Below are 21,479 nucleotides of genomic sequence, written 5' to 3'. Positions count from 1 at the left end.
GGTATTTTAAAGAGGGGTAGGGCTTGAGGGCTTGAGGATAGTCAGGAACTAGGAGGGTAGTCAGAAATTGCACTGTCTCTGGCACATAATAAATACTCAATGAATTAACAGAGGAGGAAGATCAAAGCAAGGCCAGTATGAGAACCATGCATTCTTTTACACATAAGCCATTGCCAGAAGACCTTAAAATGGAGACATTCTCTAGCTTAACTGAAAAGCCTCTCATCCACTATCTGTTGGAACAGTACAATTTGGGGTCTAAAGCAGAGGGTTTTCATCTGGCAGCATGTTAAAATCACCTGGGAAGCTTTTAAAAATCCAAGTTTCCGGGGCTTCCCTGGTGGCGCAGTGGTTGAGAGTTTGCCTGCCGATGCAGGGGACATGGGTTCGTGCCCCGGTCCGGGAAGATCCCACATGCCGAGGAACAACTAGGCCCGTGGGCCATGGCTGCTGAGCCTGCGCGTCCGGAGCCTATGCTCCACAACGGGAGAGGCCACAACAGTGAGAGGCCCGCATACCGCAAAAAAAAAAAAAAAAAAAAAAAAAAAAAAAAAATCCAAGTTTCCGGGCTTAACCCCAAACCATTAAATAAAAATCTCTACTTTGAGACCCAGGCATCAGTGTTTTTTAAAGTTCCCCAGGTGGTTTCAAAATGCAGGCAAGCCCAGGCTCTAAAAGTAAGAGCAAGTGACTCATACGAGGAAGATGATGATAGATTAAGAGGCAATAACTTGATAGTACTGTAGAAATAATCCTGATGCTCTGACACTGTTTACTACCAAGTTTATCAACATATTTTCACCATGTGCTTCATAATTATTTCCTTTTCTTGGTCATTCTATGATTTTCTCTCTGGGCCAGTAATTTGGACAAAAATTACACGATAAACGGAAATCGAGCAATTTCCATTAACAATGTAGCTAATTGTACAAGTCTCTGGTTAAGAGAATGCTGAGTTTCAATTTATTCATTTGAGTTCCATTTCAATTTGTGTTTATTTCTAATTGCAGATTAAGGTGATTTTTAGTTGTTATTGACATAAATTCAGCAGTCTCTCAAAAATATATTTAAGAGAAGTATCTTGGCTAAGAAAAAACAGGCTAGCTGTAGCTCTCATCCATAACTCATGACTCACCAATAAGTTTTTATTTTTAGTTTTTGGAGCATAACCATTTTACTCAAAAAAACATGTTTCAAGTATCACTTATGTGAGCACACTTCCTGTGAACTCAATTAAGTATGTAAATCCTTGAGCGGGAAGAGGAAACAGGAAATGCAAGAAAGCTGACTCACAGTATAATGATACCATCTGAAGAAGATAAAGTTATTTTTTTGTGGTATGGGCGCTGCAGTTATTCCTGCTAGTGGAAGGGAGAAGTAGCTTAGAGAACACACAAATAGTTATAATTCTTCAAATCTCTTTTCATAAATTTGCATTCTAGAGAACTGTTTTTGTTCAGGCAATGGTAAAATGAGGCTGTCTCCCTGGTACAGAGTGACAGCTAGATGGAGACTGTGAGGCCCGGAGACATGGTGGGGTTGGGGGAGACTGGTGAATCCAGTTTCATTTTTTCTAAGTCAATTTACAAGATGGAGGGTGAGAACACTAATGACAATGTAACACTACTTATCGAGCCTTATTTAAAAACGTTGTCACTGTTGTATCTATCAGGTTTTCAAAGGAGCATGGTTGAAGTTGTTAGCACAGAGGGTTAGAAAGACTTATAAACTCTTACACAGTTTCAGCTTTATAACCTGAATGGCTAACATTTTAGAAAAGAAACAGATGATCATCTGCTTTACATGCCCAACAATCACAGGCCTGGGCAAGACCCCTGAGATAGGAGAACAGGAGGATATTGAGTCTCACCTCTTCCAGAAAGCCTTCTGTGCCACTGGCTCACTCATCTCTCCCTTTTTCTGGACTCCTGCAGACTGCACCACGAAATGAACTCTTTGATATGTTTCCCTTTTATGGTTCTCCCATTGTATCGGTTGCATTAAGTTTGGCTCCCTAACCACATCTGAAACTCCTCCAGTACAAATGAATTTTCATACTTCCTTCTCTCACCCTAATATCCTAGAGTAGCTTTTATTTTTTATTTATTTTTTATTTATTTATTTTTATTTTTATTTTTTATTTTTATATATATTTTTGCTTTATAACAAATTTAATCAGTTATACATATACATATGTTCCCATATCCCCTCCCTTTTGCATCTCCCTCCCACCCTCCCTATCCCACCCCTCCAGGCAGTCACAAAGCACCGAGCTGATCTCCCTGTGCTATGCGGCTGCTTCCCACTAGCTATCTACCTTACGTTTGGTAGTGTATATATGTCCATGCCGCTCTTTCACTTTGTCACAGCTTACCCTTCCCCCTCCCCATATCCTTAAAGCTTTTTTTGTCACTCACGGGTTCCTTTCAGAATCTGATGACAGCAGTATATGGTTTGCACACTAATTCTGCGTGTGTACAGCCTCTCTTGAAGCCCATCCTTTATGGGAAGCTGTAGGAGAACTCTTGGCTAAAATATTATCAAACACTGGGAGATGGTCACTACATTGGTGTTTTCTGATGATGAAGTGAAAGCACAGAAGTGTTAAGTGATCCCTTATGTTTCCAGACTAGGAAACTGGTCAGCTAAAACTTCATTATTTGTAAACTTGTCTTTTATCGACATGCATTTGAACCTTGCCAGGAAAGAACAACTCAAACTCACAAAATAGATTCATAGAAATTCAAGGAAATGCTAGTTTCCTTGCATGGAGAGATATGGAATAGCCAAATGGAAAGGAGCAGGAAAAAAGCAGGATAAGAAAAGGCACGCTTTAAAAAGTTGTGCGGGAGGAAACGGCTAGCTCCTTGATTTGGCTTATTTCTCTTTCACTTTTTGTTTTGAAAACAAAATGGATTTTTTTCACTCTTGTACTTTCTATTTTTGATGAAAGGAGGCCTTAATCCTTTCAGAACATCAATGCACTAGGAAGAAAAAACGTATTAATCAACTTCAGTGAAAAATCAATTCATCTTTCAGTAGAAGGAGAATTCCTACTATATTTCAATAGGATTGTTACCCCCAAACTGGGTTTGCCTCTTGGTGGCTGTTGAGCTAAAAGACACAACCAAGCCAAAGCCCAGGAGAAGGAAGGATTGATTACTTGCAGCCAGTAAGCAGAGCACCAGGGATCTTTCCCAAAGCAGCGTCTCCCCGAACAGCAAAACTGGGGGAGCTTTAAGGTAAGTGTACATGCATATTCATGAAGGGACTTGGGCGGTCAACAGAATCCAAGCTTTAGTTGACTGAATTCACGAGGGTCAGCAAAGGTCAACATCATCATCTCTTACAGCCCAGTTGATCTGGTGGTTGAGGGCTTCAGGCTAATCTTTACCCTTGCAATAGAACTAGGAGTCTTTACAACTGATATATTATCTTTGCTATTGTTATTTTTCTTGCCTGATAACAGTCGTTTATTTGTTCCTTTAAGATCATTAATTACTGAGACCTGTTAAAGGACATTGTGGCCAGGCTTAGAGCACTAAATGGCTTAGGCCAAAAATAGCTTCTCTTATGCTAAGAAAGCCATGCCTGGTTCTTTTTCTCTAGGGACCACCTACCCTATCTGCTTACAGGATGAGTAAACTGTATTTAAACTCAAGAAGGGCAGGGAACAATTGTCTCTACAATTTAAACCCAACCCCAGGCAAATGTTTACTAAACTCTAAAAAAAAACCTGTTGAAATAGGACAATGGAGAAATAATCTAAACTTTACTTAAGGAGTCTTTTATCAAACCAATCAAGTTGGAGAGCAAATAGACAAAGAACAAAGCTTCTAGAAGAATCCTATGTTATATATTAATTTACTTACTACTTTCTCATTTGGGATATAATTTGTATCTTACCCTCTCTTGGGATTTGGGGAACTCCTAGAGCTCTGTGGGAGTCTGTTGAGTCTTGTAATCCTTTTATCTCACTGGATCTCCAACAAAAGATTTAACTGACACCATCAAAATACACACCCTCATTGGATTGATTGTTGCGCTTGAAGATTTGTTTACAATAATTGCTCTTTAATGAATAAAAGAAAGAAAAGGTCCTACATGAAAAATAGATCTATTTTTCTTTTTGTCCTTCTGCATTCATTCATTTATTCCCAGTTTCCTTCCAAACATGAAGGTTAGGCCAGAAAGGTTGGAAAATAAACTGATGTGCTTTCGGAATTTACAGACTCAGAGAAGATGACAAAGGGGAAATGGATCATTCCCCCATTCCTGGAATTCTTATCCTGTCCCACTGTCAATTAAGTGCAGGTGTGAATATACTCATTTTCCTAGTCTGTTTAATTTTAAAATAGAAATATTTCCATTTCAGTACAAGATAAATATTGATGAAGACTTACACCTTTTTTTGCACTCAGAATATATTTCAAATTTGTTTAAATTAGTCACTTTAAAAGCATCTCCAGTTTATACTCTTTTTCCTTGAGTTTCTTTTTTTTTCACTTTAGAATCACCCTATTCTCTCCTTCTCTCCATTTGAAAAATTACTCAACCTGTCTTTCTTTTTTTTTTTTAATTTTTATTGGTGTATGTAGTTGCTTTACATGTTGTGTTAGTTTCTTTCAACCTTAGTCTTTTTGATACCCTATTTCTCAAATGAAGATTTGTCAGACTGGAAGCCTTCCTAAACACAAAATTATTTATGACTTAATACAAAATTGGTCATACCTGAGTGCAACCTAGTGACAATTTTCTTTTTAGTTAGAAGAATAGGAATATTTCTATTTTCAATTCTGTAGTACCTTTTGGAACTAAATACTACTACTTAATAATGCTATCTGGCAGACTTAGTGGTATATATAATGTAGCTATGAAAACAAATGTAATAGAACACAATTTGTGAAATGACTCAATGTCACCCTGACCCTCTTTTCTCTTGTCCTTTCCAGGTAGATTGACTTTAGTAGGCTAACACATGGTTAAAAAAATCACTGATCAACAAATGATACTGGGATATTCACATTGCAAAAGAATGAAGTTGGAACCTTACCTTATACCATATACAAAAATTAACTCAAAATGGATCAAAGACCTAAACATAAGAGCTAATAAAACTATAACACTCTTAGAAGAAAACATAGGGGAAAAGCTGCATGACATTGACATTGGATTCAATGATTTTTTGAGTATGACACCAAAAGCACAGGCAACAAAAGGAAAAGTAGATGAATTAGACGTCAACATTAAAAAGTTCTTGCAAATCAAATATCTGATAAGGGATTAATTTCCAGAATATATAGAGAACTCCTACAGCTCAACAACAACAAAAAACCTGATTAACAAATAGGCAAAGGACTTGGACATACATTTCTCCAAAGAAAACATACTAAAGCCAATAACCACATGAAAAAATGCTCAACTTCATTAATAATTAGGGAAGTGTACTTTAAACTCACAATGAGATACCACTTCATACCCATTAGGATGGTTATTATAAAAAAAACAAACTAAAACCCTCAAACACAAAATATATTACACTAAGTGAAATAAATCAGATACAGAAGTTTTGTGAGTCCACTTATCTGAGGTACCTGAAATAGTCAAATTCATAGAGATAGAAAGTAGAATAGTAGCTACCATGGCTGGGGGAGTAGGGAATGGAGAGTTACTGTTTAATGTGTACAATACAACGCGTATTGTAATAAAACTCTGCATGCAGAGTTTCAGTTTGGGATGATGAAAAACTTCTGGAGGTGGAGAGTGGTGATGGCTGCACAATGTGAATGTGCTTAAAGCCACTAAACTGTACACTTAATAGTGGCCAAATGGTAAATTTTATGTAATGTGTATTTTGCCACAGAATAAAACACCTCCACTTTTTTTTTTTTTTTTAAGTACCATCAGGGTAAAATTATATTCAGGTAAGTGCTTACAAGAACAGAAAGCATATTCAGAACTTAACAGTTTGTAAATCTAACCAGGTTAACTTTTTTTTTTTTTGCTGTTTAGTTTTTTTTTTAATTTAATTTATTTTTTATACAGCAGGTTCTTATTAGTTATCTATTATATATATATATATATTAGTGTATATACCTCAATCCCAATCTCCCAATTCATCCCACAACCACCTCCCTCCCCACCTCCCATTTTCCCCCCCTTGATGTGCATAGGTTTGTTCTCCACATCTGTGTCTCTGTTTCTGCCTTGCAAACTGGTTCATCTGTACCATTTTTCTGGATTCCCCATATATGCATTAATATATGATATTTGTTTTTCTCTTTCTGACTTACTTTGCTATGTATGACAGTCTCTAGGTCCATCCACGTCTCTACGAATGACCCAATTTCATTCCATTTTATGACTGAGTATTATTCCATTGCATAAATGTGCCACATCTTCTTTATCCATTCTTCTGTCAATGGGCATTTAGGTTCTTTCTGTGACCTGGTTATTGTAAACAATGCTGCAATGAACATTGGGGTGCACGTGTCTTTTTGAATTATGGTTTTCTCTGGGTATATGCCCAGTAGTGGGATTGCTGGGTCATATGGTAATTTTATTTCTAGTTTTTAAAGGAACCTCCATACTGTTTCCCATAATGGCTGTATCAACTTACATTCCCACCAACAGTGCAAGAGGGTTGCACTGTTCAAGGTAGATTGCTTTGGGTAGTATAGTCATTTTCACAATATTGATCCTTCCAATCCAAGAACATGGTACATCTCTCCATCTGTTTGTGTAATCTTTGATTTCTTTCATCAGTCTTATAGTTTTCTGGTCTTTTACCTCCTTAGGTAGGTTTATTCCTAGGTATTTCATTCTTTTTGTTGCAGTGTTTCCTTAATTTCTCTTTCTGATCTTTCATGGTTAGTCTATAGGAATGCAAGAAATTTCTGTGCATTAATTTTGTATCCTGCAACGTTCCCAAATTCATTGATTGGCTCTAGTAGTTTTCTGGTGGCATCTTTAGGATTACCTATGTATACTGTCATGTCATCTGCAAACAGTGACAGTTTTACTTCTTCTTTTCCATTTGTATTCTTTTATTTCTTTTTCTTCTCTGATTGCTGTAGCTAGGACTTCCAAAACTATGTTGAATAATAGTGGTGAGAGTGGACATCCTTGTCTTCTTCCTGATCTTAGAGGAAATGGTTTCAGTTTTTCACCATTGAGAATGATGTTTACTGTGGGTTTGTCATATATGGCCTTTACTATGTTGAGGTAGGTTCCCTCTATGCCCACTTTCTGGAGAGTTTTTATCATAAATGGGTGTTGAATTTTGTCAAAAGCTTTTTCTGCATCTATTGAGATGATCATATGGTATATCAATTTGTTAATATGGTGCATCACATTGATTGATTTGTGTATATTGAAGAATCCTTTCATCCCTGGGATAAATCCCACTTGATCATGGTGTATGATCCTTTTAAAGTGTTGTTGGATTCTGTTTGCTAGTATTTTGTTGAGGAGTTTTACATCCATTTTCATCAGTGATATTAGTCAGTAGTTTTCTTTTTTTGTTGTATCTTTGTCTGGTTTTGGTATCAGGATGATGATGGCTTTGTAGAATGAGTTTGGGAGTGTTCCTTCCTCTGCAGTTTTTTTGGAAGAGTTTGAGAAGAATGGGTACTAGCTCTTCCCTAAGTGTTTGATAGAATTCACCTGTGAAGCCACCTGGTCCTGGACTTTTGTTTGTTGGAAGATTTTTAATCACAGTTTCAATTTCATTACTTGTGATTGGTCTGTTCATATTTCCTATTTCTTCCTGTTTCAGTCTTGGAAGGTAATACCTTTCTAAGAATTTGTCCATTTCTTCCAGGTTGTCCATTTTATTGGCATAGCGTTGCTTGTAGTAGTCTCTCAGGATGTTTTGTATTTCTGTAGTGTCCATTGTAACTTCTTTTTCATTTCTAATTTTATTGATTTGAGTCCTCTCTTTTTCTTGATGAGTCTGGCTAATGGTTTATCAATTTTGTTTATTTTCTCAAAGAACCAGCTTTTAGTTTTATTGATGTTTGCTATTGTTTTCTTTGTTTCTATTTCATTTATTTCTGCTCTGAACTTTATGATTTCTGTCCTTCTGCTAACTTTGGGTTTTGTTTGTTCTTCTTTCTCTAGTTCCTTTAGGTGTAAGTTTAGATTGTTTATTCAAGATTTTTCTTGTTTCTTGAGGTAGGATTGTATTGTTATAAACTTCTCTATTAGAACTGCTTTTGCTGCATCCCATGGGTTTTGGATCATTGTGTTTTCATTGTCATTTGTCTCTAGGTATTTTTTGATTTCCTCTTTGATTTCTTCAGTGATCTCTTGGTTATTTAGTAACGTATTGTTTAGCCTGCATGTGTTTGTGTTTTTTACATTTTTTCCCCTGTAATTTATTTCTAATCTCATAACATTGTGGTTGGAAAAGATGCTTGATATGATTTCAATTTTCTTAAATTTACCAAGGCTTGATTTGTGACCTAAGATGTGATCTATCCTGGAGAATGTTCTGTGTACACTTGAGAAGAAAATGTAATCTGCTGTTTTCGGATGGAATGTCCTATAAATATCAATTAAATCTATCTGGTCTATTGTGTCATTTAAAGCTTGTGTTTCCCTATTAATTTTCCATCTGGATGATCTGTCCATTGGTGTAAGTGAGGTGCTAAAGTCCCCCACTATTATTGTGTTACTGTCAGTTTCCTCTTTTATAGCTGTTAGCATTTGTCTTATGTATTGAGGTGCTCCTATGTTGGATGCATATATATTTATAATTGTTATATCTTCTTCTTGGGTTGATCCCTTGATCATTATGTAATGTCCTTCCTTGTCTCTTGTAACATTCCTTATTTTAAAGTCTATTTTATCTGATATGAGTATTGCTACTCCAGTTTTCTTTTGATTTCCATTTGCATGGAATATCTTTTTCATCCCCTCACTTTCAGTCTCTATGTGTCCCTAGGTCTGAAGTGGGTCTCTTGTAGACAGTATGTATAAAAGTTTTGTTTTTGTATCCATTCAGTGAGCCTGTGTCTTTTGGTTGGAGCATTTAATCCATTCACATTTAACGTAATTATTGATATGTATGTTCCTATTACCATTTTCTTAATTGTTTTGTGTTTGTTTTTGTAGGTCCTTTTCTTTTGTGCTTCCACTTAGAGAAGTTCCTTTAACATTTGTTGTAGAGCTGGTTTGGAGGTGCTGAATTCTCTTAGCTTTTGCTTGTCTGAAAAGCTTTTGATTTCTCCATCAAATCTGAATGAGATCCTTGCCAGGTAGAGTAATCTTGGTTGTAGGTTCTTCCCTTTCATCACTTTTAATATGTCATGCCACTCCCTTCTGGCTTGTAGAGTTTCTGCTGAGAAATCAGCTGTTAACCTTATGGGAGTTCCCTTGTATGTTATTTGTCTTTTTTCCCTTGTTGCTTTCAATAGTTTTTCTTTCTCTTTAATTTTTGTCAGTTTGATTACTATGCATCTCAGTGTGTTTCTCCTTGGGTTTATCCTGCCTGGGTCTCTCTGTGCTTCTTGGACTTGGGTGGTTATTTCCTTTCCCATGTTAGGGAAGTTTTTGACTATAATCTCTTCAAATATTTTCTTGGTCCTTTCTCTCTCTTTTTCTTCTTCTGGGACCACTATAGTGTGCATGTTGGTGCATTTAATGTTGTCCCAGAGGTCTCTTAGGCAGTCTTCATTTCCTTTCATTCTTTTTTCTTTATTCTGTTCCACGGCAGTGAATTCCACCATTCTGTCTTCCAGGTCACTTCTCTGCTTTTCTGCCTCAGTTATTCTGCTCTTCTGATTCCTTCTAGTGTAGTTTTCATTTCAGTTGTTGTATTGTTCATCTCTGTTTGTTTGTTCTTTAATTCTTCTAGGTGTTTGTTCTTTAATTCTACATCTTTGTTAAACATTTCTTGTGTCTTCTTTATCTTTACCCCCATTCTTTTTCCAAGGTCCTGGATCATGTTCACTATCATTATTCTGAATTCTTTTTCTGGAAGGTTGCCTACATCCACTTCATTTAGTTGTTTTCCTGAGGTTTTATCTTGTTCCTTCATCTGGTACCTAGTCCTCTGCCTTTTTATTTTGTCTGTCTTTCTGTGGATGTGGTTTTCTTTCCACAGGCTGCAGGATTGTAGTTCTTCTTCCTTCTGCTGTCTGCCCTCTGGTGGATGAGGCTATGTACGAGGCTTGTGCAAGCTTCCTGATGGGAGGGACTGGTGGTGGGTAGAGCTGAGTATTGTTCTGTTCAGCAGAGCTGAATAAAACTTTAATCTGCTTGTCTGCTGATGGGTAGGGCTGAGTTCCCTCCCTGTTGGTTGTTTGGCCTGAGGCGACCCAGCACTGGAGCCTAGAGGGTCTTTGGTGGGGTTAATGGTGGACTCTGGGAGGGCTCATGCCAAGGAGTACTTCCCAGAACTTCTGCTGCCAGTGTCCTTGTCCCTGTGGTGAGCCACAGCCACCCCCTACCTCTGCAGGAGACCCTCCAACAGTAGCAGGTAGGTCTGATTCATTCTCCTGTGGAGTCACTGCTCCTTCTCCCTGAATCCTGATGTGCACACTACTTTGTGGGTACCCTCCAAGAGTGGAGTCTCTGTTTCCCCAAGTCTTGTCAAAATCCTGCAATCAAATCCCGCTAGCCTTCAAAGTCTGATTCTCTGGGAATTCCTCCTCCCGTTGCCAAGACCTGCAGGTTGAGTAGCCTGATGTGGGGCTTAGAACCTTCACTCCAGGTGACTTCTATGGCATAATTGTTCTCCAGTTTGTGAGTCACCTACCCAGCGGTTATGGGATTTTATTTTATTGTGATTGTTCCCCTCTTACCATCTCATTGCAGCTTCTCCTTTGTCTTTGGATGTGGGGTATCTTTTTTGGTGAGTTCCAGTGTCTTCCTGTTGATGATTGTTCAGCAGTTAGTTGTGACTCTGGGCTCTCACAAGAGGAAGTGAGAGCATGTCCTTCTACTCAGCCATCTTGAACCAATCTCCCAAAACACCTCCTCTTAAAAATAAAAGGCATTGAACCCACTAATTATTTAGAGGAGAGTACTAAGCCACTCTGCCATATACAGTTATCCTCCATTTTCAGGTTTAATCGTCTTGGCTGTCTAATGTCACAAACTTTAGAGTGAAACTTGAAAAGATTTATATCAGTAGCCTTATATGATACCATTGCAACAGCTACGATTTATTCCTATTAGGAGTCAAGATTATTATATGCTTTATCTCAATGAATCAACCGAACAATTCTATGAAGGATATATTACTAACCCCGGGCATATCTTGGGGTTTAGGAGTTTAATAATTTGTCTAGTGTTAAAAAGCCACACCATTCCATTCTCTTGAACTATTTCACTGCTCTTAGTATAGTAGGGAGTAATGAACATGAGGTGGTGGTGGAGGGGCTGGGAGAGGGTTGGTGGGCAGAAAGATAGATGGTTGTCCTACAAATTATTTATGTGTGTGTGTGTGTGTGTCTGTGTGTGTGAGTGTGTAGAAGAGAGGGATATAGAGAGAGAAGTTTTATTTTCTTTGAAAATAAATGTAAGCTGAGCCTAGTCTTTATTCACCATTTTGGGTTGTTTTTCATAAATATTGGGACACTAACTCAGGAGCTGCTCTTGTGGGGTTTTTGGATGAAGTGTTCTGCTGTGTTTACAATCAAATACACACTCAAAAGGTCTTGGGGAGACCATGGTGTAAAGCTGGTATGTGTTGGCAGTGAGCAGGCATATGTCTACCAATGTCATCAGTAGAATAAATAAGCAAACTGAATTTTACGTTTAAAAAGGGAAAAGTGTAAAAATTTAACAATTCTCTGAAGGTTTTTTTTCTTATTAAGGCCAAGGAAACATGAATGCCCATCCAACTTTCCCAGGTCCTTTGATAATGGCTGGAGCTCAGTATAATGATCTGAATGTACGGCCTGAGCATTAGAGGACTGTTTCCCTCACACATCCCTTGCTCTTTGAATTTGTGGTGTGCCCTCTCAGAGAGCATGTGTGGGTAATACTGCACTCAGTCTGGCCAGACCAAGCTAGGACTTCCCTTCTCAGGAAACCTCAATCCAGGATGAGCCATGTAAGCCTTAGCCTCCAGGAGGTCCTCATCTCCCCCAATTTCTGATGATTCTTCCTCTGTGCTGATTCCTGCGGGGCAGTTTCTGGTGTCTCAGTGTTGCACCCTGCTGGAAATGCTCTACCAGATATGCCACCCTTGGAGGAAGTTGGAGAGTCTCACTGTCAACAGTGAACATATAATCTTTCCCCCATTTCCAGGAAAGGGACTCTGATAAATCATTAAGCTGACCCTCAGGAGTCTGGTTGAGGCTCAGCTCTTTTCTTGTTTGACAATTTGTAATTCACAAGGATGCAAGGAATTCTCAGTAGTTACTATGGTAACTCTACCTTAATCTAGATGCTCTACATCAGAAACTCTCTCAACAGTGGATTGTCTAAGAACACACTAGAGTTCAGTATTTGTATGTATTTAACATCCTAATTCTTTCTGATTCACTCAGGTTTCTGGGGGGCAGGAAATAGGTATTTTCTTGAGCACCAGTGCTATTTTACACCCTAAAGGGCCTGGCGCTTTTATTTTTAGAGAACTATCTCTGTGTCCTAACTTACATTAAAATACATCTCATATCCAACAACAGTTTTCTTTGCCGGGAAAAAAAACCTTGAAAATTAGTTTTTAAATTTTGAAATTATTTGTATTGTGATTTCTCAGCAATCATGTACATTCTTGAGAATTTCTGTGAAGTGAGGAAAACTAACTTAAATTTATTTATAAAGGTGTGAAAATTTTATTACTAAAAAATGAGTGAATTGACATGATAATCTTGTTGACATTTAATTAAATATTTATTAATTTTGATTTTGCTTTTTTCCCCTTGTACTTTGAGCCCTTCTTTTCTCCTTCCTTCTCCTTCTTCTTCTTTTAGGGTTCTCAGACCTTTTCAAAGCTCTCAGGTCTTAAGTACCATGCTATCTAATGAATAAAATTGTATAGCCAGCTCCTTTAATTAGCTCCTTATGTGGGTAGACTTAACCTTACACAACTCATAAGGCTAGGTATTAAGTTGGATCATATGAAATCACTGGATTTGGGGTTTTGTTTTGTTTTTGGTAAAATATGACTAAATAGAGACAATTTCACATGATTTAACCTAATGGTTTTTGGTTGCAAAGACAATACACTTTTCTCCTTGGATACATAGAGTTAAATCAGAGAGGTAAGATTTAAAAAAGCAGAGTTCTGTGCTTGTGGTAGGTGTTCGGCAAGTATTTGCAGAATGAATGCATGCATGTATCCAAGAATGACAGAACAAGATGTAAGAACATAAACAAGAGCACAACTGCATGATACAGACTTGTGGTAATGGAACTGGCAGAACGTATTCATCATACAAATAACTTTCACAATTACTTTAAGTCTTTTTAACCATCACTCTCTTTTTAATTCAATTTTGTTTTGCTAGCAAGGGATTGGCATTGGCTGTAGGAGAAAGCAGTCCTGGCATATTTCACAGCTGACTCTCCTCATTAGGGAATAAAAAATGGAAACATCATAGGAGTTTAAGGAGGAAAAGAAGCATTGTGGATCTAAGAGAGAGGAGAATTCAGAGGCTGGCAGGATTTTCATGAAGCACATTGCTTTTCATTTGGCAGCAAGAACTATCTCTGGAAGGTTCTGAAGCTTTACTTTCCATATGATCCCTGGGAAACAAACGGCAGCTCTTTTTTTCTTTTTTTGGCTGGCAATCCTAGGAAAAAAACAAAAGATTATCAAATCTTAATGATTAATAGAACTTCAACTTCGGGTCAATCCACCCACCCATTTATTCATCCTTTTATCTTGTTGTACCATAATGTGCAAGATACTGTCTAGGTGCTGGGAGAAGAGTGAGATTTAAGATATAAGACACATTTCCAAACTAGAGGTGATGTTCATCTTGTGTCGGTTGAGTAAGTGTGATTAGTGCTGGAAGAACAAGGGGGAAAGCACTCAGGGAGCGTAGACAGAGAACTGATGCCTGAAGATGCTGGAGGAGATTTCATTGGATGTATTAATTGGCCTGGGTCCAGAATAGAGGTTTTTAACCCTGACTATAGATTAGAATAACCAGAGGATTTAAAAGAAGAAAGGAAGAAGGAAAGAAAGAAAGAAAGAAAGAAAGAAAGAAAGAAAGGGAAAGAAAGAGAGAAAGGAAGAAAAAGAGAACCATGGTCAGGCAATATCCACCACAAAGGTTCTGGTTTAATTAACTTGGGATGGATATCTGTTTTGTTATGTTTCTCTTTTTGCCTTTTTAAAAAAGTTAACCAGGTAAATACAATGAGCAACTTGATTGAGAACAACTAGTCTGGAAGAAGTAGAGACACATAAGGAGAGGGAGGTTGGATTGGTTGACGGAGGAGAAAGTTGCAGAGCCTTTCACCCTAGGTAAATAGTATGCAAAAAGAAAAATGACGTCTTAAGGTTTTCAACCTCATGAAGGGGGTCAGCCCAGTTTGTGTGGAAAGCTGGAACTGAACACTCTGCAGAAAACTGGATACCTGGAAGAGCTCCCTCAATGGAAAGACTCAGCAAGAAAGGTTTCACTGTGGTCTAGTGTCTCAGCAAGGAACTCGTGGACCATCATTGGTCAGGCATGAAAAGTCAACCAGAAGATACAAGTGTTTTCAAAAATGTGATATACATATAGAAGGAGGGACCTTGATTTTCATTATCCATAAATCCAAAATATAGAACTCAAACCAAGACATTTACATGAAAAACTGGTGCAAAGGGATGAAAACAATGGGGTTTCCCCAGAAGCAAACAACCCTAAGAATACCTTCACTACCCAGAGTAGACAAGGTTCCCACAGGAAACAAATTCCACTGAAGACTAGGCCTGTGATGAAAAATTCTTCAGTACTCAAGGAAGAAAAAATGCCATGAGAATGAGTACATGCAGAAACTATATATTCTGGATCAATCTGAGAGAGACTTCTATATAAACATATTTAACATGTTCAAAGAAATAAAAATAGGAAAAATCCATAGGCCAGGAAAGAAAAAAATAGACTTAAAACAAAACAAAACATACAGAAATTAAATTTATTTATAATTTAATTAAAATTATTTTATAATTAAAATAACCTTTAAAAATCCTCTATAGATTGGTTAAAGGGTATAGCCCTTTAACCAATATAAAGGGTATACATAGCTGAAAAAAAGAACTGAAAAATTAGAAGACAGAGCTGAAGAAATCACAGAAAGCTGCAGAATAGTCCAGAGAAATAGGTAAAATACAGTGGTCTTGAGTATGGATTTTTGGAGACTACTAATGCTTTTTGGAATACAGAACATTGGGTTGACATTTTAGATACATGAGAGACAGAGATAGTATATAGAAAAAATCAATTTCCTAAAATTTCAGAGAAATCTAAACATGTATATTGTCACCATGTTGTTGAGTTTCTGTGTTTGCTAAGAAGGGCAAAAGACATTCTTGTAATATTAAAAACTTTGTAAAAATATTTTTGTAGCAGTAGTTGAAAGTATGTTTGAATGATAAACTTGAGACTGTGAATCTTTGTCTGAGGAAACTACATAATTGTTTCAGACATTTTATTGTAAGAAACTGCTTATTCAATCAAAAATGTAAGCTTTGATTTTCATAGGAAGTTAATCTAAAATAATTAACAGTTGAGCTAAATCTTACTTATCTATTAGGATTCTAATTAATTCTACCAGAATGAAAGACCAAGCAGATCCTCTTAGTATTAGAAACAGAGCTAAAGTCATTCTTCCTTGAAAAGAGTAAAATAATATGATTTCAGATGATTAGCTGTAAAAAGTGCAGAAACTCAGTTTTCTTAAACACTAGTAAAGTTAAAATTGCAAAATTAAAATTCAGTAAATACCTTTTATGTAAATTTTAAAAATCCAAAACAACATTGAGTATTTTTTTATTGGTACAGATGTATTTAGTACCAGTAAAAAATATGGACCAGAAGGATACACTCTAACTTAATGAAAGTGACTATAAGAGAAGGAGGGTGAAGGAAAGAAAGAAATAGGTGAGGGGGATTAAGAGGTACAAAATATGAGTCAGGAGTATGGAATGTGCAGTGTAAAGAATGTAGTCAATAACTACATAATATCTTATACGGTGACAGATGGTAACTATACTAACCATAGTGATCATTTTGAAATGTATAGAAATATCGAATTGCTATGCTGTGTAACAGGAACTAACATAGTGTTTTAGGTAGATTATACTTCAAAACCAACGAAATAAACAAACTCATAGAAAAAGAGATCAGATTTGTGGTGACCAGAGGCGGGGTTGGCAGGAGGGGGAAGTGGATGAAGGCAGTCAAAAAGGTAAAACTTCCAATTATAAGATAAATAAATACTAGGGATGTAATGTACAACATGGTAAATATAATTAACACTGCTCTATGTTATATATGAAAGTTGTTAAGAGAATAAATCCTGAGTTCTCATCACAAGGAAAACATATATACTTTTTTCTATTTCTTTAATTTTGTTATTTATAGATGAGATGATGGATGTTCACTAAACATTGCAGTCATCATTTCATGATCCATGTAAGTCAAATCATTATGCTGTACACCTTAAAGTTATACAATGCTCTATGTCAATTATATCTCAATAAAACTGGAAGAAGAAAAAAAAAAAAAAGAAAGTGACTGTATCTGAGTAGTGTGGGAGAGAAGAATGGACCTGGGTTTTTTTTTGTGGGGGAGGTGATGTGGTACAAAGTACTCTATTGTATCTGTGATTGTTCTTCTTATAAAAGGGTTCTGAAGTATTTACCTATATGTATACACACACATATATGCACATGATGAGTACATGTCCACCTGGATGTTTGTTATATTTCTGTAAGCATTTCTTTTTATATGAATATTTTTAATAATTAAAAAGTAATACAATCATTACAATTTATTATTTGTTTAATAGTTCTGTTTAGATGTAGAGGTAGATTTTTAAACTGTGTGCTAAATGACACATAAAGGCTGATTTGTCCATTTCCACTATTCATTCAATCTTTATCCTCTGTTTATATGGAAAATCTAGAAGTTTAGTGCAAATTAATTCAAGAGCTAGTTTTCAAATTAAATAACCCCCAAATGTATATTTTTGTCCTTAATAATATCAAAGGAGTTGTTCTCACCTTCATAGATTTTCTATTTTCTGATTTCACAGGCAACTCCCTCGAACTTGTTTGGGCAGGAACACAAACATTGTCCATCCAGCAGAATCACATTCCCTCCATTTTGGCACGGTTGGCATTTTCTTACACTGAATTCATTGATGTAGTCTTCAATGGCTCTTTCCAAATTTTGTTTCTTTAGGTGTGCATCTTTTATTTTCACTGGAATCAGATCATATATCGGAGACAGCTGCAAGAGAGCAAAACATTTAATTTTAGGTCTTTTTCTATAGACAGAGCGTGTGCAATATTTTTCACTAAATTATTTATTCATTGCTTCATTAATTCAACAAAGGCTTATTGAATGATTATTATTGCCAGATATGATGTTAGCTTTTAAGACTGCCAGTGATCAAATCTAGTCATGATCTCTGTAATCATGGAGATCCCATTATGGAGGTAAGGAGATTGATATTAAAATAATCATACAGACAAATTTAAAATGGAAACTGTGACTAGGTGCTATAAAGGACAGGTATATGTATTTTAACAATGAACAGTCAGGGATTTAAAGTTTTAGCAGGCTAATTTACTGACATATTGTGAATCCTTTTTGCTGCCTTTTTTCTGCCTCCCCTTTTCCAGAAGGTAGGCAAGTGCTTGCGATCTCTTGTCTAAGAGGAGGTTTGTGTGTGATGCCAAGTCCAGAATGCCCCTAAAGGCAAACTCTTTATTGATTTTTTTTTCTTTAAAAGCCTGGACTCATTGATACATTTTTGTTGGGAGAAGGAGTGTGGGAAGAATGCCACCAAGGTGGGGGCATTCCTCCAGTCCAGGAAGAGGGTAGAGTTAGCATGTACCTCAAGTAGCAGGAAACCATAGCTAGATCTCTAGCAGCTATTTTGGGAAGTAGCAAAATCTTTGGAGTGCCCCTAGGGAAGGTGGCTATCAAGGAACAGGCTACAGCTTTGCCAATGACTCCCATGCCCATTCTTGGCATGGAAAGTTTGCAAACACCTGACTTCAAGTGAACTTGTAAACTTGAACAATGAGGTTATCAGGATGACCACCATAGACTAAATACTTACATATATCGTATCTTCATTTCCCAAACAGAAGCATCAGGACAAGCAAGAGCTACCCTGAACCCCATCCAACAAATGAATGAAGGATGAATTTTCCAGCAGCATGGAAGGATGGGATCTCAATGTCAAATTTAATTATACTAAGATAAATGAAGTAAAGTGATTTATTTTGTACACTTAAATTCCTGGAGTAAGATACATAGTTGCTACCATTGAATCAGGGAAGTTTGGAAAGGCTTTCCTGAGAAAATGACTGTGAAGTTGAGATTTGAGGGTGTTAAGACGGCAAGAAGATTACTCTAGTACTATAAGGCAGAATTCAAAAAATGCTTAGTTATGTTACATAAATAACACATATAGAATATACAGGGCTATGTTTTATGTACATATGTAAAACATGTATAGAAAACTTGTATTTAATGTAAGCAAATTCAAGCCTATTTAATGTAAGCAAATTCAAGCCTATTTAATGTAAGCAAATTCAATTGTGTGACTATAAAGGTGTTTGAGTAGATAAACTGTAAGAAATTGAGACCCTTTGGTGGCACAGTACTTTGAAATAAGAGACCACAAAATTTAGAAGCAATTGGAATTGAAAGACAAGATTAAAAAATATACCACAGGACTTCCCTGGTGGCGCAGTGGTTAAGAATCCACCTGCCAATGCAGGGGACATGGGTTCGAGCCCTGGTCCAGGAAGATCCCACATGCTGCTGAGCAAATAAACCCGTGCGCCACAACTATTGAGCCTGCACTCTGGAGCCTGTGAGGCACAGTTACTGAGCCCGCATGCCACAACTACTGAAGCCTGCGTGCCTAGAGCCCGTGCTCCACAGCAAGAGAAGCCACCACAATAAGTCCACGCACTGCAACGAAGACCCAATGTAGCCATAAATAAATTTATTTAAAAAAATAGTTATATATATATATATATACACACACACACACACAAACACCACAAATTCCTGCCAAAGAGTAATGATGGGTTAAATAAAGTCAACTAATCCTTTTTCTGAGGACAATGAGAAAAGCTGAACAAGATAAAAGTAAAATTAAAAAATTTACTTGAAAGCCCTGGAGAACTAACAAGGTAACAAAACATTATTAGGCTAAGATCTGGGAGGAGGTGGAAGTTCCATGAGGTGAGCCCAGTACTTCTGGGTCACCAGTCCCCATGACACATTGCCTAAATCAGGAAGAGGCAGTCGAGGAGCTAAGAGGTAGAGCAGCACGTTACTGGGCTGGGGAAAAAAGGTTGGAATTCAGGACAGCAAAGGTAAAAAAGCTGTGCTTTGGGTTGGGCCCCAAAGGACTGCAGCCCTAGAAGTAAAAGGGAATTGGAATTGAGGTAGCCCTGGCAAAGACTGCAGCTGGTTTTAAAATAATCCTGAGTCATTCGTACTCCAGAGGCTTTTCAGATACAAATATATATTTCTTTTGAAGACAATAAAAGCATCTCAGGCCTCAAGCTACTCTGATAGCAATTTTTAAAGTATAATATACAGCCCACAATAAAAGTAACTAGGTACACAAGGAAATGAGCCAACGTGAATGAGAATCAGTAGAAATAATAGAAATGAGAAACAGAGCTTGGGAATGCCAAGATTTGAGTTATCAGATGTAGACTTTAAAACAACTATGCTTACATAAGCATAAGAGACAAGATTAAAAATTTTAGCAGAGAAATGAAAATTATTTTTAAAAATAGAAGATTTGAAAAAAAAAATAAAGAGAATTGGAACTTGCTATTATAATATACAAATTAATGGACTGGTTAAATAGCAGATGTGACACAACTGAAGTAAAGTTAATGAATTGAAATATAGGTTAGAAGATATTGACAATGAAGCACGAAGAGATACAAAGTCAGGAAATACAGAAAGACAATAGGAAACATAAAAGATAGAGTGAGAGGCTTCCCTGGTGGTGCAGTGGTTGACAGTCTGCCTGCCGATGCAGGGGACACAGGTTCGTGCCCCGGTCCAGGAAGATCCCACATGCCGTGGAGCGGCTGGGCCCATGAGACATGGCCGCTGAGCCTGCGCGTCCGGAGCCTGTGCTCCGCAACGGGAGAAGCCACAACAGTGAGAGGCCCGCGTACCGCAAAAAAAAAAAAAAAAAAAAAAAAAAAAAAAAAATCAGAAAAGTTAACATTGACTAAATCACAGAGCTTATTCAAATTTCACTAGATTTTCCCCTGATGTCCTTTTTTCTGTTCCAGGATCCAAGCAGGATCCCATGCTGCATTTAATTGTCATGTCTCCTTAGTCCCCAGTCTGTGACAGTTTTTCTGATTTTGATAACTGTACTATGGTTCTGTAAGCTGTTAACATGTTGGGGCTGCTGGGTGTAGGGTATGTGTGAAGTCTGTGCTGTTTTTGAAATTTTACTGTCTGTACTATTTGCACAATTACAAGTCTAAAATTATTTCAAACTAAAAAGTAAAAAAGAGGATATCTGTTATCAAGAATACTATTGAAGGGTGAAAGTTCTCCAATGAAAGAAGACATTTGTAACACTTTTATGTGAGAATAGGCTCATATCCAGAATATATCAAGAATTTCTACGAAGTCACCACAACTATCCCCTAGCATAGTCTTTTATGAATTAGCACGTAGGATTCAGATTTCAACTATAAGGTGTTTATTTGGAAGAAAGAAACCTCTTACCAATGTTGCCTCACTGGCACAAACAACATAAGCATATGGTAGAGTTATCTTGATTATCAAGAAAAGAAGTTCATCTTGTCTGACCTTTCAAAGGAAAGTCAAGGCCAGATAACTGAAGATACAAGAATAGTGGGTCTTGGAGAAAAAGTTTGGATGAAATGCATAAACAATGTTCAAAGAGATAAAGAAGAAGGATGTGCAATGGCAAATAGTTTCAGAGGAGCCTCAAACCCTGGAGTCGAGAATCCCACAAGAAGACAAAGAACGATTAAAATATACTTCTTATATACTTCTTGAAGAATAACATGTTTTTCTAATGAACTTTGGCTTGTGGTTAACTAAGAAAACAGTTTTCATTTTTCTCCTATACTAGCTAACTCCCTTCTCTTTCTACCATTTTCCGTGGATGTAATCTATCACTCAACATGCTAAAATACAAATAAATTGACAATACTGTTTGATATTAAGTACATTTAGGTTTCTTTCAGGCTTCCAAACTGATGAAACTATATGTACCAAATGTAGTTTGTTGAAAGAATGAGTGTTTTTTTTAAATTACTATACAAG

At 36.9% G+C, this 21,479-nt stretch overlaps 2 protein-coding genes across 2 annotated transcripts in view; both read right to left on the bottom strand.

Annotated features, from left to right (window-relative positions):
* The window catches only part of FYB1 (FYN binding protein 1), a 190,046-nt gene extending 187,673 nt beyond the window's left edge, over positions 1-2,373 (bottom strand). The window contains exon 1 of the mRNA XM_082621955.1: positions 1,871-2,373. The gene's annotated coding sequence lies outside the window, so the exon portion shown is untranslated. The remainder of the gene's footprint in view (positions 1-1,870) is intronic.
* An 11,047-nt stretch (positions 2,374-13,420) lies between these two features.
* The window catches only part of C9 (complement C9), a 51,916-nt gene continuing 43,857 nt past the window's right edge, over positions 13,421-21,479 (bottom strand). The window contains exons 10-11 of the mRNA XM_082621956.1: positions 17,180-17,408; positions 13,421-13,751 (exon numbers count right to left, since the gene is read on the bottom strand). Coding sequence (XP_082478082.1) covers positions 17,193-17,408 — 216 coding nt within the window. The 3' untranslated portion in view covers positions 13,421-13,751; positions 17,180-17,192. The remainder of the gene's footprint in view (positions 13,752-17,179; positions 17,409-21,479) is intronic.

Source organism: Mesoplodon mirus, assembly GCF_964341445.2.
Source record: "Mesoplodon mirus genome assembly, chromosome: 5".
NCBI lineage: Eukaryota > Metazoa > Chordata > Mammalia > Artiodactyla > Ziphiidae > Mesoplodon > Mesoplodon mirus.
The sequence above is the reverse complement of the archived record's forward strand: the minus strand, read 5'-3'. Positions and strand labels throughout refer to the sequence as shown.